Raw genomic sequence first — 19,917 nt, forward strand, 5'->3', positions numbered from 1 at the left:
ACATTTTATAGTAGTCATTGCCACGCTGTTAAAAAAATGTCCATCAATCTTCAGAAGGGACGGTGAAGTAGGGGGGGGGGCGGAGGACTCACAGCGTGATATATTCTCCTCTTTTTTTAGGGGGGGAGCTGTGATGACTTTTATTTTTATTTAATGATTACACCATCGAGCCACAACTCGGCCTATAATTCATGGCCAAACTACTCGATGTTAGACATTCTCTTTTCCAGAAGTTTGCTCTGTGTTGAGTATTAAGTTAGACAAAGGCATGTGAGGGAAAGGCAGCCGGGTCCACAAAAGAAGGATACACCCCCCCCCCCCCCCCCTCCTGTCTCCCCTCGGCAGTAATCGGGCAAACATTCACAATTTCGGGCAGAAAATTAAGGTAAATACAAGTTAAAGAAAGAAGAAAATAAAGCAGCGCTGAAATTAATGACTGCAGAGAATCCTTCGTTACTATCTTTTCAATTAGCCTAATATACAACAATTACCAATATCCAACCTGTAACATGCTTTTTTTTATATACTTTTACCTCTAACATATTAACCTCTGACATTTTTTCCTCTGACATTTTTACCTCTGACATTTTATCCTCTGACATTTTTTCCTCTGACATTTTTACCTCTGACATTTTTACCTCTGACATTTTTACCTCGTGACATTTCTACCTTTGACATTTTTACCTCTGACATTTTTACCTCTGACATTTTTTCGTCTTACATTTTTACACCGAGCCATACTTCTTACGTTTATACAATGTGCCCACAGGTGAACTATATAGATCTGAATAATTGTCAAAATAATCTTATATCCGTTGTTCTTTTTTATTGCAGCCATGGGGAAGTCAAGAAACATCTGTGTATTAACTTCAACTTTAGTGTTAGTTGCCTTGGCAATTCTAGATCAAGTTGGTGACTATCAGTATTTGAGATCACCTGTTACTTCGAGGTATAATTTCCTGGTGAGTCCACAACACCGTATCGTCCCTTAAAATTGACCTTTATCTTTTATTTTGTTGTTAGGGGGTGGTTTCTTGCTGCATTAGAATGATGACAATGATAATGATAGTAGAAATATTAGTAGAATAATCGTAGAAATAGTAGTAGTAGTAGTAGTAGTAAAAGTATAATAATAGGGTGACCAAATTTCGTGGAGATTAAAAAAAGATATTAGGAATCTGATAAAATTATTTCATCCATGATTTCTTATATATTCTACACAAATAAAATTATTTCAATTATTAACAAAAAGACAGCAACAATTTAACTAAATTTTGACTAAATATTGGTGGAACTAGAACATTTATTGTAAAAGGATTCCGTCGATATTGCGATCTAAAAAATACGATGTCGGATCGGGGGTTTACTGATTTACTGATTTATCCAAAAATGCGATCCCCAAAATATAAAAGAATTGCATAATTTGCAAAGCAAAACATCATACAATTATTGTTTGGTATCACGTATTACTTACAAGAGGACACTCTTTTTTATGCCTCCGCCACCGAAGGTGGTGCCGGAGGCATCATGTTTTCGGGTTGTCCGTCCGTACGTATGGATTATTTACTGATTTGATAGTGATTTATCATTTTGAAGAAAGAAGAAAATCGCCCGTTTGCCATCGTTTAAAAAGAAATGATTTCATAAAAATCTGCTCGGTTTACTTGCTTGCTCGCTTGCGGATTTATTGCTAAGAATGAAGTTGTGATTGAAACTTTAATATCCATATGTATATAACAGGTTAGTACATTGCATGGCCTGTTATGATTAGGCTGTTCCTCTTTATCACTCATAGATGAATCAGTTTAAGGTTCAGCCTGCTCCGGTACCTCTCATGCGGTCATTCTCGGATCAGAGCAACCAACATTCTTTATGTCCAGGCAGAACAGCTCGCAAGTTTCCTCACTTCGCTTATCCCTCTGTTCATCCAATCAACTGGACAAACCACATGGACATTACCAACAACACTCTCACAACATTCGAGCTGATAAATCCCAAAGAAACTTACTTCATATGTGACGAACTCGAGTTGCATATATACGCACGAAATGGACGTAACGAGTCCAAACAATATGGCGGTGACTTATTTCGAGCAAAGATTTTCACCACAAATTCAACTTACTCCGCTAGTTCGTCAACTGACGGTGAAATTGTTGATAATGGGAATGGAACATATAATGCCTATTTTACACTTAAATGGACAGGCGTTATCAGTATATCTGTATCTTTGATTTATTCAAGTGAAGCTACATATGTTTTGGATCGTATACGCACTGAAAACCAGCCAAGAATAGTGTACTTTGGCGCATTCGAGTCCGAAAACAAAACCCAAAAGGAAGGTTTTTGCAATATTCAACTAAGAAGACCTATGGTAAGTCCTGTTTCTGTTTCTTCTTTTTTTTTGGGGGGGGGGGGGACATTCTGATGGTACTAATATAAAGCAAGCGACGTTCAAGTAAGATGTACTTTTTCTAGTAATGTCAATAAACATGTTTAATCTATTCCGTGTCGAGAAAATAATAAACAGACAGTCCTTCCCAGACAGGGAGAGGATGGATAAGAAAAACATTAATCAATGAAATCCAACAAATCTAGAATATTATGCCAGTTTAACACTTCATAAACAAGATTCAATTAATGTCTTGAAAACACCACTGACAATTAAAAACAATCATTAAAACAAGCCTCCACGAGTGACTCGAAGTAGTCTGCAAGCACAGACCCTAATTTGACACCTTATCAAAAAATAATTGTGCCTTGAGAAAAGCCTAGCCCAGCTACCTACTGGTTGTGTCAATATAAGGAGAAGCTATAGTACATGGCCTATGGTAGTCTTATAGTGCCAGTGACAGATCCAGGGGGCACAGGGGGCACGTGCCCCCGTCCAAAAAATATGATAAAATCAGCCCTAAATTCGCCCAAAATATACCGAAAAAAAAGTATAAAAAAAATAAATAATAATAATAAAAAAATATCCCGATGGCTGACCTAAAAAAGTGACCTCACCCCCCCTCCCTCCCCAACGGAGCAAAATGTAAAATTAAAAAAAATTCGTGACAAAAAAAACAAAAAAACAAAGTGTACTCTTACCCCCTCTCTCCCCCCCCCCCCCCCCAAAAAAACAATTTATATTCGTTGCATGGTTTGATCTATCAGAAAATAGATCAAAAGCAAAACGTACGCACATAGACATAGTACATGCACTATAACTAGCGGCGGGTCTTCCCTCTTACGTCACACAAGTCCCCGATATAAGAGTTGCACAGCGGACAAAATTTAGAGTTGCAAATTGGTCACCTCAAACAAAGATTTCTTGGCTGGATGACAATGTTTGGCTTTCATACTTATTTTTTTCGTTTATGAGACTCTTCTTCTTTATGTGCATCCATCATCCTTTAAGAAAGTAGATCGACCCTCAGTAATTATTGATTATTCCCCTGGTTCTGTAAATTCGGTGGGGCGTACGTTTACCGGCCCCACTCTATGCTGCGTGGAAACGGCGCTACAGTTTGCAAAGGCCTAACGGCCAATCCAAGATTGCCAGAAAAGAGGGGGTGTTTTAATAATTTAACCCCCATAAGGTCCACGATCCCTCTGTAGCGTTTTAAGGAGTAAGGGGGTGGAGGGGAGTGGATGCACCGGCCAACCACCACCCATGGTTATATTCTATCTTTTTTTTTCGGACAGAAGGAGAATGAATTTTGTGACTTTACCGATGAAACGACTGGTTCACCATGGTTTTGTGAGAAGCCAGTTGGCTTCGGTTGTAGTGACTGGAAGAAACACAGGATTGACGGAAATAAATGTGAAAAGCAAGCTATACAGGTGACGAATGCGACGGAAAGGGAAGCATTTAAAGTGTAAGATATTCCATTTCATTTATAGCTAAACTTTGAGAATAAACAGTTGGAACTACACTGTCGCTCATAATTAAAGTTGGAATATTTTTGTTTACCCCAATTTTTAGAATTATTTTGACAATGATTTCTTCCTAATAGATCTAGGTAATAGTGTACATTCTCAGATTGTATTGAATGACAACTGGGGAGTGTTTGTTTAGCGTGACTGCTAAAGCATAATTCTGTGCTAATCAACTATGGGACCTACGTCCTTAAGTCATAACTGACAGTAATGGGGATTAATGCCTCATAAAGGGGCACTAATATAGCACATCGACACGGTTTTGATCCTGGGGGCTCGCAGTAACGAGGCCATTGCTTAGCCAATGAATCATGACTGTACGCAGCGGGCGCTATAGGGTACGTCGACGCCCCCACAAAAATAAAAAACAAAGAAAATGCAATAAATTTGTAATAATTCATTACACTTCCCCCCAGTCCCCGACAGGAAAAATTCCTCTGTAGGGCCATGCATTATGGTTCAAGGCATGCCCGCATAGAAGTTTTTTTTTTAAATACATTATTCAGTGAAGTTATAGTACACAAAATGGCTCCGTCATCGATGACTAACTTATATGGAACAAAAACACTAATTTATTGTGTACAAAGGCTATTCAGAGAATGTTCTTTCTCAGGAAAACTAAACAAGTTGAATGTCGACGATTCGATTTTAACCCTATCCTGCAAGTCTTGTCCAAAGCTTTTTGATTTTTAAATTGATTTGTGAACACAGCAATCTGTCACAAGATGACAAAAGGAGGATTGAACGATCGAGAAACACGTGACTGGTGCATTGCGCAACACGTGACTGGTGATTGGTAAGACACCGCTCCTCCCATATAAACTGAGAAGAGCGGGTGACCAAAAAAGTAACTTGCGGACTTGCCATCAGGAACGATCTGACGCACCCTATGAATGACTGTTTTACTTTTAACAGATCTAGGCCGCTTGCCATCAATGGCAAAAAAAAGGGTCAAATTAATGTGTTTTTACACGTTTTAGGCCCCAGGGGAGGGAGCTCGGGCCCCCGAACCCCCCTGGATCCGCCACTGGTTACCATGGATGGCAAATTTATCATCAATAGTAAGTAATTTTGTGCAACGGGGCCCAGGGCCCCGTTTTAAATATTATTAACGACCTTCTTGCGATTGATATTAATCGCGATTGGTTTGAATGGGTCCAGGACAATCGCCCCCGGCAAATTACCCCCCTATTCATTAACGGGGAAGTCCATTCTGATAACAAGTTTATTTTAATAAAAGCTGAAAACAAAGAAACAAGTTGATGATATTTTGAGCTAAATTAGATTAAAATTAGGAAAGTTGTGAAGTTTTTAAGTTGTCATCAGTGAAACACAAATTGGCAACTTCATGACGTATCATGCGAACTCTTTTCTAAGTTGCAGTCTACAGAAAATGTCATAAACTTTTGTTTTATTAGTTATTTATGACGGAATAAATTTGTTTCATCAGGGGCCGTTCTATACAAACATATTTGCAATTTTTTTATAGGGTGAATGTATGATTGAACATTTTCTTAAGAAAAAATACATATTTTTGAAGGTTTTTATACGGGGCAAATGTGTATCCCGACACAGCCATAAGGCGAAGAAGACAAGGAATCTATGTTCAAAGAAAGTTTTATCCTCAACCATTCACATTCATACGTTTATTCTCAGGGTGGAGATCGCTCTAATGAAAAAGTTGGCTGTGATGAAAAAAGGTAGTTCATTATAATAGAGTACAGAACAATGACATACGTTTTGTGTACGTCGATGGATAACTAGTACTTTGACGTATAAAACAAACAATTTGCCGTAATTATGATGTAGTGTATTCTTACGTGGACATTGGACTAATACTTGAAACATGTGGGTCTCGTGACTGGGTGCATTTGTCAACACAATTTTTAATACAGTTTATTAAAGTTTATGAGATCTATAATGTTTTAATCAGTGTGTTATAATACCTGGGCAATTGCTTCACGAGGAGAAACTGAAATTAACAGCTGCGACCCCATCTATCTCCTTATTAAACGACAGCCAAAAACGATAATGCTTGAAATGTTGACAGATGAGCTATAATAATTCAACTATTCCCTTTATTTAACAGACTGTAAAATCCTGCATGATAACCATTTCAAATACTATTTTCAACAATTAACAATCATTTTGTGTGAGTTTTTGGAAGCCTATTGTGTAACAAAACTGTAGAGATAACAGCTGCTATTGAAGTTGTGTATCGGGGAAGGGGGTGGAATCGGCCGTCTCCCTCCCCCTTTGCGATCTAAAAAGGGGGGAAAGAGAGACGGAGAGCGAGGGACAAAAGGGAGAAAGAAAGAGAGAAGAACAAAAGAGATAAAAAGGGAAATAAAATTGTCGAATTGCTAAAAACTCGACAGCATCCGGGGGCTCCGCCGCTGGACCCCCCTTGGAAAAAAATCTTGATCCACCTCTGTATTGCAACATTTGGCAATATGTTGTTTATTTTTTACAAATGAAATTGGCAAATGCGCAAACTTCTTTCCGAATTATTTTGCAGCTGCCGGATCCGATGCAGGTTCATCATGTACATGTACCTTGGAAATGGATATTTGCTTATCATAATTGCCTTTTGAAAAGTTGTTCGTAGTCTCGATAGAAAATTGAGAAAATGATAAATATCTCATCCAGGATATTAATATTATTATGCTGTACATTGAGGTAATAATAGGCCCGCGAAAGTCTGTACAAAGGGCCTTGTCATTTACAAGAGAGGTGTGATTTTAGCATTCTATATTTTGTCCATACGGCAAAGATGTTTGAATCACGGTAGTTAATTTACATTGACATAAAAGAAATGCGCGACACTGCAAACCTTTAAGGCTTTCAACTGAGAAAGCTCGCGAAAGACTGTACAAAGGGCCTTGTCATTCACAAGAGAGGTGTGATTTTACCATTCTACATTTGTCCATACGGGAAACATGTTTGAATTACGGTAGTTTACATTGACATAAAAGAAATGCCTGACACTGCAAACCTTTAAGGCTTTCAACTGAGAAAGATACTAGCCACAAGTTCACGAAACAAATGATACAACAACAAAAACTTTGTTTGAGGTAATAATAAGCTCGCGAAAGACTCATTTACAAGAGAGGTGTGATTTTAGCATTTTGTCAATACGGCAAACATGTTTGAATTACGGTAGTTTACATTGACATAAAAGAAATGCGCGACAACTGAGAAAGATAATAGCCACAAGTTTACGAAACAAATAATACAACAACAAAAACTTTTAAAATTATAAAAAGAATATGTGTCCTACTTGTCCTAAATACATATATAGCCTTAGTTGTGTTTGTTTTGTCACTAGTCGACTGTCCCGAGTGTCCACTACCTACATTCTTTTATAAGCCTACAACTACCACATCCACATCAAGGTTTTTAGGAATATTCATCCAGGGACCCGGGGGTGTTTAACAAAGATCCTAAGTCGAACTTAACTCTTAGTTCGACTTAAACATTATGGAGAGCCATTTGTAGCCTCCAACTGAAATATATTAAAAAGCGAAAATTCGAGTATTTTAGACTTTTTATAAATTCCACGTCAAGAACATGAAATCTCCTTGATAATAGAAAATACGCATGATTTGAATCAACATTGTATGCCTTTTAAGATAACTTTTACAAAGTATTGTCAAAGATACCAACGGCTTTCCATAAGTTTTAAGTCCGACTGTGTAAATATATGTGTATCGCAATAGCTTGTAACACGACGAATTTCCATTGTTAATAATAATAATAACAATAATAATAATAATCAGACTATATAGCAGTGATAATAATAATAATAATGCAATACATTATCAATACTTGTAAAATCCTATCGTCATTCCACCTCACTTGATAAACATGTATATTATTTTTCGATGCATGCACTTTGTTTTTATTGTTAATTGTTTGTTTTTGTTTTCTGTCAACTCAAAAAATTAGTTTATTAATTTTTGTATGAGTGTATATTATGTTATATATATATGTGTATCGCAATACAGTGTAACACGACGAGTTTCCATTGCTAAAAGGGCAATAAATATGAACCTTATGAACTTAGGATCTACCCCCGGGCCTTTGTATAATTCGAAGCATACATTCATGGAGTAAGGCATGCATGGAACTGTTTTGTGAACTCTTTCAAATCCGCCACATGTTTTTTCAAGCCGTAATTTTTGCATTCAAATTTACTCCTAGAAAGCTGGAATTTCGAAATTAGGTAGTTTATAGGTACTTCTTTATAATGAGATCGTTACAACGTGCAATATTGTAGTGGGCATTGTATTTTGTGGGCCCACATTTAATTAAGAAAAGGGACATTTAACCCTTTAATGGAAAGTGAATGTGCCCGCGGTATATAGTTTATTGTCCATGGCTATCATCACTTGGTTAAGCACATTATATAACATAATTTATGTTTGATTGTTTTAGTCAGTGAAATAAATGTGTTTTCACGCGTTTTCCATTGGCTCCCACTGCCGCCCCCAGGGGTCCCAAAAGGATAAGATATTGGTTAAATTAAAAACAGCCATTAGTATAACCCACTTACAAATGTCTTTGGAAAAAAGTATCATTTCACTATAGTATTACACTCTTGAATCACAGATGATGGGCCCTTAAAATAAGATGTTGGGTACCTGAGACATAATCTGGCTGTCAAAGCTACGTACCCGTTACGATGAATCAAGGTAATTTGATACCGAAAAAGAGATGTAATATGCTCTTGATACCCTTTTTTCATAGTCACGGCACCATTATTTTTAGGAATTAACAAGTTTCACGTCACCCTAATCCAAAATTCATCACAGAAGATATGCAATCCATCACTCTGACATAGTTATACACAAACGTGTACCTGCACATTTCGGGTCGGGGGAAACGCCTCTTGCGCGATAATTTCTCCACTCCAAATATTGTGAGGGAGCCAAAAAATTACAGTTATAATATGATATGTTCTATTGTTATTTTGTCAGCAGTATAAAATCAAATAAAATGTTATAAGTTCAGGCACCTCGATACCCGAACTTGAGGATATTCCGTCATCTTGTTGCCAGGAATCATCCTGTTTTCGATTTTGTGATCGAGTGAAGATTTTTTACTGGGGTAAACATGACATTTGCGATAAAACAGCTAGATAAATTTTATTCGCAGCACCTCTAGCAATGCCTTGCGGCACCCTGGTTGAAAAACGCTGCTCTTGACTATCTAGTGTAGCTGATCTGGCTTTGGGCCCTGATTATCTCGTGTAGCTGATTCTTTGGACCCTTTGGGGAACTTCAGGAACCCTGTGGTCTTCTGTGGGTCGTAACCTTAACCAGATCTTTTTGTATTGTTTATAATGAGCTACTTTTTTATTATTATTTTTTTTTAACACCAAACGAACATATTCAGCAAAAATACTGGTTCTGAAATGCATACAAAACAATCATGGCCCCTAAAACATAAAACGTTGGCACTTTTAGCACATTTTATAAAAAATTAGTCACCGCAATCGTCTTCAGAATCAACTTATACCAAGGAATTCGCATTGAAAAATGGGTAAACACCATTCCCCTGCTGGAACAGTCTGTGTATCTAAGTAATAAGCATGCAATCTGTAAGGATTCTCCATATTTTGTATGCTGATAATGCTGCTCTAGTTTAATATTGGCATTCAAATTTTATTTGAATAATCATTTTATGGATATCTGTGTGTGTGCATATATATATATATATATATATATATATAGGCGTGAAGAAAATGGTCTAGGAACGTGAGACGTAGCTGTACTTTACAAGTATATTACGAGCTTTCGGCTTGTGAGGCCTTCTTCAGGTTCTGAAGTAGAAACACATACAAAAACAAATACATCGTATGAACAAATATACACGGCATACAAACTTAATATCACTCAATCATAGTCAAGCATCATGAAAATATATATATATATATATATATTGTGTGTGTGTGTGTGTGTGTGTGTTTATAATGATGTTTTTCACACTGTGTTTAATGTACGAATTCATGCTATTATTTCACCCCGTTTCCTCTTTTTTCTAATTCTCTGCCTTCTCGATATCAGACAGTACACATTGCCACGTAACTCGGTACAGTTTTCTCATATTGATGGAGTGATACTATCATGGGCGTCAATCCGAACGTGGTGGTGGGGTAACTCTCAAAGTTATACCACGTCCACTCTCTCTCTCTATAGTTATTCTGTTTCACGCCGTTTATTTTCATTAGTGGCCGGTTCATTCATTGTCATTTTTATCAGCATTTAGTCAAGGATTATCGATTTTTAACTTGCTGCCACATTCTTTCTTTTAATGTACGGCATCTGCCTATTTCTATCAAGAAAGTTTAACAATGTATAAACATTAACGGTTTGGCTTTTATCCAAAGAAATGTTTGCATTTTTTGTTATTAAGTAGATTTTAGAAACCAACACTATCTGAATAATTATGAAGCCGTCTTCATTGCTGCTGACTTAATGCAGCCATTCATGTTTCCTTTTTTTCCTGTTATTTATTTCAAAGTGAATTTAAGATCGGAATACAGTTATAGTGCCATTTCACTCATGATCAGGTCAGATAATGAATTCAATTAAGTCAGTAAACGTAAGCCTATATCAACGAAATGCTTACACACTTTTGAACATAGGTGAGGTGTCCCGTTTGTTCCTGAGGTTTGTTATGATAATAATTATAACTATTATTATTGTTGGTGGTGTTACTAATGTTATTTTTGTAATTATAATTAGAATTGTTAATATTATCATTACTTTTATAATTATTATTTTCATTTTTTTCATTATCATGATTATTATTGTTAATATTATTATTATTGTCATTATTATTATTATTGTTATCATTATGATGAATATGGAACATGATGATTATGATTATTAATATTAGTAGTATTATTTTATTTATTATTATATCATTATTATCATCAGTATCATAATCATAATCATCAATGGCAATATAGTGCAGTATAGTACATGTAGAAGTAGTAGTGGTATTATTCTGATCCTTATTATCTTTTGTAATACGTCTAGAAACAGTGTGTGGTATATGTGTGGAAGTGTGGTCTGGTGGTGTGTGTGTCGCATGGTGGGGAGGGGGGGTAGTAGTGTGTTTGGTTGGATGGGGATATTTGTTTTATGTTACAATTGATTTCATTTTTGTTTTCATCACTCGTACAATCTATGTATGAAAATGTGTTGAATTCATGTCAAGATGAAAAACAAGTGTATTTTATTTCTAAGATTGATTTGTATTGTTTGGAATCAATACCAAATAATAATTGAAACAAAAAGAAAAAAATAATATATCTTATTTGATCCATTCAAATCATTCTCTCACTTTAATCCCAACATATATTACATACTGTCGCCATAACTTTGGCGCAAGTCGATTTTTGCACTCTCGCAAACAATGTCTCCTGTTCACCCAAGCGTGAACACATACCACACAAATATGATACCAAATGATTTGGGATATAACGCTCTTTCATAAGATGTATAATAATTTACTGTTTATTGATGATTTTTAAAATAATTAGCAATTTTTCTAGGTGTCAACTTACAATCATGACAATTGACAATATGTCATGAATTATTGTCTTTAAAATTACCCTTATGCATCTGGCATGAATTTTGCTTGGTAATTGGTACTGAATGATTAATGTGGTAAAATAAACCTGTGTCTTAGTCATTCTATCTAGTCTTTTTCATTTGCATTATGTTTTATTCATTCTAGTTCAAATTTTTTCTGAATGATTTCACGACTATAGTTCTATGTAGCTTGTGTCTCATGGTAATTTTGAGGAAAAAGCAATCCAAGCAAAGATTTCTGAATTGTAGCGTAAATCGTTCGCCTTTGCTGCCCTTTAACCCCCCCCCCCCCCCCCCCCCCACTCCGGGGTCGGAGGGACCGCATGTTCCCAAAATGTCCGATAAAGGGGTACTTTTCACCGGCTCGTAGTACACAAAAATCCGGCCCGTATTGACTTATCACACACGGACTTAAGGGGGTGTTTTCAAAAGGAGGGAACATGCATACGCGTACCCTAAATAACACTGAGGGGAGGGGGGCGGGCCTTTAATACTTCTATGACAACCAGTATTATTTCAATTTTCAAGGACTAATGATAAATTCGTTTAACTTATGATTCCCTTAGGTTGATTCTTTTGTTCGAATTATTTGGCGGGGAGAGGTAGAAGTGAACGGTCTCACGCTTAACGACGTTGTATTATTATTATTATTATTTGTTTATCGTCTCTACGTATGCTCTTTGAATAAAAAAAACAGCCTTTATTGTTAGGCTTTCTGAAAGAAGTTTCAATTGTTGTAAAGAAATGTTTGGTTGCACCCTGTAGATTATGATGATGTGTTTGATCTTGTAATGGTGATAAGAGGTTTTAGTTAAAAGTTATCTCTGAAACTCGATGTAAACACACCAAACAGGTCCTTAATACACTAATGCACATATTATACGCATACACGTAATACACATGTGGGCAAAAATGTTGTTTTTGTGGGAATCAATTCAATAACTTTGGATTGCTATAACTTTTTATTGAAAAGATATATAAACCTCTCCCTCGCACAGGATATCGTCTTTGTACATAAACAAATTACTGGAAAGTTATGAAAAATGCAATTCTCCGATTTTGATATATGGAAAATAATCTTTTTTGATAAAATTAAATATTCAAAAAAAAATCATGCTTTTTACTTAAATTGGCGATGTTAATTAATCCTAATTTCGTTGAAATAAGTTTCACAATATAGATCATTTAATTTTTCATTCATTTGACACCAAACTCATGGTGGTTCAAGGTTTCCTAAAAATATTATTTACAAAATACTATTTTGTCGTCAAAAGGGCCGCTTTTTTGGAGGGAGTACCCCCCAGGCCACACCCATCACTTAGAACATGCCAGACGGTCAATTTGTTATATGGAGTTATTTGATCTTTACATCTGTGCACATGAAAAATTAGTTTCCTTTCCAGCTAGGTTGATCGCTCTGGCTCCCGGAATAGAAATAATGGCTTTTGACCCACATTCATTGTTTGAGCCCAAACTCGGTAAAAGTAAGGTGATCACACTGCCTGTGCAAACAGTCTGCATGCCCCGCGAGCACACACACACAACAACAGTCAGTTGGTAGAAATAGCATTTTTGTAAATGTATTTAAAAAAAACTAAACAATATTTGTGAATTTTTATTTCACATATATTTCAAGCATATCTTTAACTACAATTCTGTGTAGTTTCATTGTATAGGCATGTGGGAAATATGTTAATTATTGAATTAGAATATTGTCTTTTCAGCCATGTGTGACATGGCCCGCTGATCGCCCATTGACTCGCGCTGCTATTCTGCGTGGTGAAAAAAATGCACCTCAATTTTTTAAACTCCCCTACAAAAATGCAATATCCTCGTGTGTTTCACTCATTAAATAAATAAGTTATATTCACACAAGGTAGCCACAACTGTACTGGAGTCACTAAAGTTTCTGCCACTCTGAAATTCAGTCCCTGTGGAATGTTAAGGCCTGTTGAATGGTATCTCGGAAAATCATCATAAATCCTCAAATCTGACATCTTTGAAAAAGGCAGATATACCGTGATGTAGCTGAAAGTCTACAAATTCTTATCATATGATCGGTTTTTCTGAATTATTTGTGAAACACATGAGGAAATAGCTGTGACGGTGATCCAAGTAATTTCAATCGCCATATTGTATTGGCATTGCAAAAATATTAAGAATTTAAGGTCAATATTTGGTGTAAATATGATCTATGAATATATGATTTAATAAATGCCCCAAAAATGAACAGTTTGACTTTCCTAATTTGCATAATGAGTGCGCGAATATATAATTAGCTGAAATGACCTAATTTGCATATTTGATGAATATTCATGATTTTATTTTATTACAAATTATTTTATTACAAATGAAATATATTTCCATACCTGTCTGATATACATAGGTTTCATTGATGTATCATGTTCGGTTTTGATTTGATTACATATGCGCATATTAATTAGGCGGACTTAGTTATTTTCACAACTTTTTTATATCTGCAGATTCGTAAAAATGGCAAAAATGACTTATTTTGTTGGCTTCTGTTTTCAAAACGGTAATAGATATATCAATTTTCTTTTTTGTAATTTTTACCACAAAGATGATATTTTAGTGTCTGATAATTTAATTCATTATTTTTGTCCAAGAAAGGGATGAATTAAGTTGTCAACTTTGTCGAATTATGCCATTTTTGACAATTTGACCATTTCTGGCAGGTTTTTCGGTAATTTTGCGATATCAAAAAAATGGTATTAAATCACAACGCATTGACCGATTTCAATTCTGTTTTTTGTTTTTAGAAGCTTTCATAAAGCTTGATCATTTGCAACCATCAAATAACATGTGTTTGTTGTAATTATTTTTGGTGTGCTATACCTAGTAAAAGAGGATGCTGACAATAATATATGAAACGTCTGCTGCTCAGTAATAAGTATCAGCACATTTATAAATATGGTATGGTTTAAATTACACTTTACCATGGAATATGATTCGAGGTTACATAGGTTATAACTTTTTGAATTAGAAGCTACCAAAGTTGGGCGCCCTTTTTTTTTGTATAGGCACTGTATAGCTAATATTTGAGGGATGGAAGTACGTGGCAATAAGGTATCCTTTCTTTATAATTGGTGTCATTTGCTTTTAAGAGACCCCAAACATAGTCTTATTATTTTGGAATATTAAAAACTGAGTAAGTGGTGAGTAGTAATATTGTGCCTCCGTAATGAAACTACACCAACTTTATGTAATAATTATTGCATCGCCGGATGTAGGAGCGCGGGGCACATACCAACTTTCCAACCCCTCGCCTCCAAACCCCAACCCCTCCCCCCCCCCCCAAAAAAAGTGTCGAGGTGTCGTGGTCTAGTTGATACGTCACTGAACTATGGATCACATGGTCCGCGATTCGATCGAGTCCCGCCGCCGCGCTTAGTATTGGCTGAGAGGTACCAGTTGAAACCAGTTGACACCACTGGTAAACTTCACATGCACCAGTATATCCCAGTTAAAACCCATTGACTCTACTGGCATGCTGAAAACAACCAGTTGATTCCAGTTAAAAGCAATAGGCCTCACTGATACATCTGCCGGTTTTGTCCAGTTTAAAACCCATAAAATCAGAGTGGACCATTTGAGACCAGTTGTTTCCAGTAGATGATTACCAGTTGATTTACCAGTTGAAAACCAGTAGATGATTACCATTTGAAAACATATAGATGATTACCAGTTGAATTACCAGTTGAAACCAGTAGATGATTACCTGATGATTTACCAGTTGAAAACCTGTAGATGATATTGACAGTTGATTTACCAGTTGAAATCAGTAGAATACCAGTTGAAAACCAGTTCATTGTATCTTGTGCATATTCATGCTTAATTTGCATATTTTCACAAAAAATATAATTATCATGATCTGTCAAGCAAATGTGACAATTAATGCACATCAATTTTGTGATTTATATTTTATTAGTCAATCATTGACAAATATATTATATATGCCTGATTATGTTTTACGTCTAATTTAAGACGTACAAATAGATATAAAGATATATGTAATTAATAACCAGTAAAAAAAAAATGTATACTTTTGTATATTATGTATACGATCTCTAAATTCTTTAATTAACATTAGACTCAACTGCAATTCACTTTAAATGATCTTTGTGATGGGGGCAATTGCAAGAGTCTATAAAAATATGGTTTAGTTGGTGGCAAGATGCCATACAATATTGATTATTGATTATCAGTTGATTGATAGTCGCTACTGATTAATCAATTGGTAATCAACTGGTTTTCAGTACCAGTTGACAACTGGTTTTCCAACTGATACCAGTACCAGTTGATTCCAGTTGATTTCAACTGGTACTAGTACCAGTTGATTCCACTATACCAATTTCCATGTTGAAACCAATTCACCTATTATTACTGGAATCCCAGTTGATTCCAACTGGTCCCCAACTGTTTGTTTGACCTGGGTAGGAAACTCAAGCGGAGCAATTATTGTCACAGCCAGATCGAAGCAAGTTTATCGTAACAACCGTTTTGACTTCAATGCCTGTTTACAATATTAGTTGCTGACGTAGGACTGTGTCAGGATAGATGAGGACTTTGGTGACATCGTACAAAAGTTGATTGTTGATTGAAAATGTACCGTGCAAACATTGTATTGATTAGGTCCTCCCACCTCCCTGCGTATACTAACGCAGCTAGGAGTCGAATTGACGCCACGTTTACGTGTGCAAATCAGTGATGTAAGTTTAATTCATTAATCATCGCATAATTTTGAATTTACTGTGAGTAATCTAATGGCTAATTTTATCAAACACTCTCATACATTTACAGATCAAAAACACAGCTCACTGGTCCGGTAAAGACTCTAACAGTGATCCAAGGGAACGCAACACAAGCCCTGGTGTCCACTGATGATCTACCCGTGTGTACACTAGGATACAACAGCAAGCGACCAGAAATTGCGGGATATTACGATCAGGGCAATTGGTTTTCACCTACCTGTCGGGTTCATCGATTCAGAGATGTTGCTCAAATAAAGAAATGTTTCAGTAATAGACAATTGTTCTTCTTGGGAGATTCTTCTATACGCCAGCTACACGAGTATTATCTGAAAACGCTGAAGTTATCAATGTCTTTCTTAGGAGAAAAGGGGACTGGCTATACGGGACCCGTTTCGGGTAAAGATTTGAAGAACAATATAACAACATTATTTGCTTTTCACAAATACCCTATTGGCAAAACTACTTGGACTTGTGACAGAGATTTGGAATACATTGCTACAAGAATCGGCAAGATTGCCAGCTCTGGGTCTCCTGTCGTCGTAGTTTCTGTGTGGGCTCATTTTGAATCTACTCCTCCTCTGTTTTACGAGAAAAGGGTGCGAGGAATAGTAGCGGCCATGGGAAGATTGCTAGATAGGAACAAACGCGCTGTGGTGTTATTCAAGAGCGGCAACACACGACAACACACGACTTTCGGCCAACATGCGTGTTGCAGTGATTGGTACGCGAGAGGCAATGAAGAGCGCATGCGTAAGATTATCTTCCAGGATAGCAGGATTGGTTTCATCGATGCTTGGGATATGACGCATGCGCAATTGCAAGCTGATAATGCGCACCCAACGGGGTCCCATATCGTCAACATGAACGACAAACTCCTTACGTTGTTAGGCTGTTCCTAAATAATGGAGTCGTTGTGGTCGATATCATACCATTGCAACTTTGTAAGCATCCGTGACAAAGGAAATGCGTATAAAGGGGTGTTATTTTAGATTGAACGTGGTCCGCGCGGTGCCGCATTAAGGGGTTACTACGTCCATTTTGGGTCAATTTAAAGAAAAAGGGTACTTTTTTAGAACGGTTCAAAATCTAGGTATTTTTCTAGCCCTCAGGGCCAGACCTACCAAGTCTCACGCCTATAGCTGGTCATAGAGAAACTTTAGTTCATTACAGGGGCGGCGATCCCGGGGGGACGGGGGGACACGTCCCCCTCAATTTTGTTTAGGGGGGATCGTCCCCCCCCCCCCCCTGAAATTTGAAAAAGTGCATAAAGAAAATGTATAGCGAATACTGACTAAAGACTAAATAATTTAGACTAATAAAAATGCAAACATCTTCTAGCTCGGTCGCTACGCTCCCTCGCATAATATCCTTTAGAATGTACAAGTAAATATTGTAGAAAATCCGTATTCCGTTGGTATCCCCATGAAACCCACTAGCGTACTGATGGGGGGGGGCATTCGCCTCCCCCAAATAAAACTCAAACTTGTTTTATTTCTAATTCAATACCCGTGATATACAAATGTTGTTGAAATGACATGATTTTTCGTGATGTTTTATCACTTTTGTGTCAATTATACCTTTTCTTTGCGTTTGTTGGACAATGAAAATTCCCAAATTTACAGCCAGGCAAGACATATGCTTATTAAGAAGCCTACAGGACTTGTCAGGGCCCACGGAACGGCAGGGCTCGGGGGCTCGAGCCCCCCCCCCCCCCCCCACTTTCTTGAAAAAGTATGTAATAGATAAACAGAAAGAAAGAAAGAAAGAATGGTGGCCTGCCAGTGTCACAAATAAGGAATCAAAATATGCTCATCCGACCTTATTTAAAGGCCTAAAACCCTTGAGCTTCCGGGGGCTCCGCCCTTGACCCCCGCCGGGGCTTTCCCCCTAGAGCCCACGCCAATTTACGCTACACTCTACCTGATCGTAAATACTTTAGCCCCCCCCCCTCCCACTTTGCAAAAACGTTCGCGGGGCCTGCATGTAACGCGTAAGAGTGGTGGTGACGCGGATTTTTTCCCCTCCCCCCCCCCCTCCAAAAAACCCGTTTTTGCTCATTACGCCACTAGTGAAACCAAAGGAATACAAATTTTTCCTCGCATTTCGTCCCCCCACCCCCCACCGGTCATGAAAAGAAATCGCCGCCCCTGGTTCATTATGTTGTATTATTTTGTTATATTTTGTTTTGCATAGTAGAATAGTAACTGTTCATTGTACATTGTGTACTTTTTGTAAACACTACATGTACTTTATATGAAATAGATTTGAAATTTGTAATTTAAATCTTTTTTTCAAAAGACTGGACTTATGATGGCTGTGCATTAAACCTATTTGGAAGTGTACAGGTTGATGTAATTCTTCTCCATTGAAGTAAATTGTTACATTGTGAATTTTCAATATTAACCATATTATCTGTGTCGTACGAAAACAAAAACAGGAATATTTTCGGGATGTACATAATAAACATAAGAATAATTCGAAGAAATTATGGACAGAATTGAATAAGATTTCTGGAGTGACAAAGTCTAAGGACCAGAGCTGTAATATTGAATGTAATGAAATGAACGATTTTTTTATTAATACAGGTAACAATAGCTCTAGATCATTTGTTAAAGAAAAACCGAAATGGAATCATCCACATTGTATTTATGAATTTTATTTTCAACCAATTGTTAGTTCCAAGATTCTAAAACATTTAACTAACTTAGCTTCAAATAGCAATTTAGATGTCTTAGACTTTGACACTAAATTACTCAAATTAGCTGCACCATATATTGCTCAATCCCTATGTGCCATCTTTAATGCAAGTCAGGATACGGGAATAGTACCTGATGATTGGAAGATTGCACGTACCACACCGATTTTCAAAGGAAAAGGCTCAAAAAATGAAAAAACAAATTATCGACCAATTTCGGTTGCTAGTCATATTCCCAAAATTATAGAAAAGGAAGTACAATTACAGTTACTTTCCTACCTTCAAAAACATGATATGATTAATGTCGATCAATACGCCTTTCTTCCAAACCATTCAACTGTAACATGCTTACATCGTGTCATAGATGACTTCTACGAAGCCTTAAATACGAAAGAAATGGTCGGTGCATGCTTTCTAGACATCTCTAAATGTTTTGATTGTGTTGATCACGAGCTTCTTCTATTCAAACTTGAAAAATATGGAATAAATGAAAACAGGCTCATATGGTTCAAAAACTACTTAAGTAATAGGAAGCAAGTGGTATACTCCAAAGGAAAATTATCTGATACAAGAGAGCTTTCTATCGGAGTACCACAGGGCAGTGTCCTGGCCCCCATTTTGTTTCTTATATTCATAAATGATATTTCTGAATGTATAACTGAAGGCGTCTGCAACATATTTGCTGATGATGTTGTAGTCACTGTTGCAGATAGTAAGATAGATGATGTTACAAAGAAATTACAAAAAGATATTAATGCTCTTAATAATTGGTATAAACAAAATAGATTACGCATTAACACAAGTAAAACCAAAGCAATGTTAATAAAATTAAGATCCTTTGAAGTATTAAATATATACATAAAAGATGAACTGATAGAACAGGTAAAATCTATAAGATATTTAGGTATAGTGATTGATGAAAATT

General features: G+C 36.6%; 1 protein-coding gene across 1 annotated transcript; it reads left to right on the top strand.

Annotated features, from left to right (window-relative positions):
• Window positions 1–1,801: 1,801 nt before the first annotated feature.
• On the top strand, window positions 1,802–17,495 carry LOC105446920 (NXPE family member 3-like). Its single transcript, XM_030997923.1, has 3 exons — window positions 1,802–2,371; window positions 3,688–3,860; window positions 16,347–17,495. The coding sequence occupies exons 1-3, from the start codon at window positions 1,835–1,837 to the stop codon at window positions 17,194–17,196; spliced, it is 1,560 nt and encodes a 519-aa protein (XP_030853783.1). The 5' UTR covers window positions 1,802–1,834; the 3' UTR covers window positions 17,197–17,495.
• The last annotated feature ends 2,422 nt before the right edge of the window (window positions 17,496–19,917 follow it).

This window comes from Strongylocentrotus purpuratus, unplaced genomic scaffold (assembly GCF_000002235.5).
Source record: "Strongylocentrotus purpuratus isolate Spur 01 unplaced genomic scaffold, Spur_5.0 spur5_scaffold_4, whole genome shotgun sequence".
Lineage (NCBI taxonomy): Eukaryota > Metazoa > Echinodermata > Echinoidea > Camarodonta > Strongylocentrotidae > Strongylocentrotus > Strongylocentrotus purpuratus.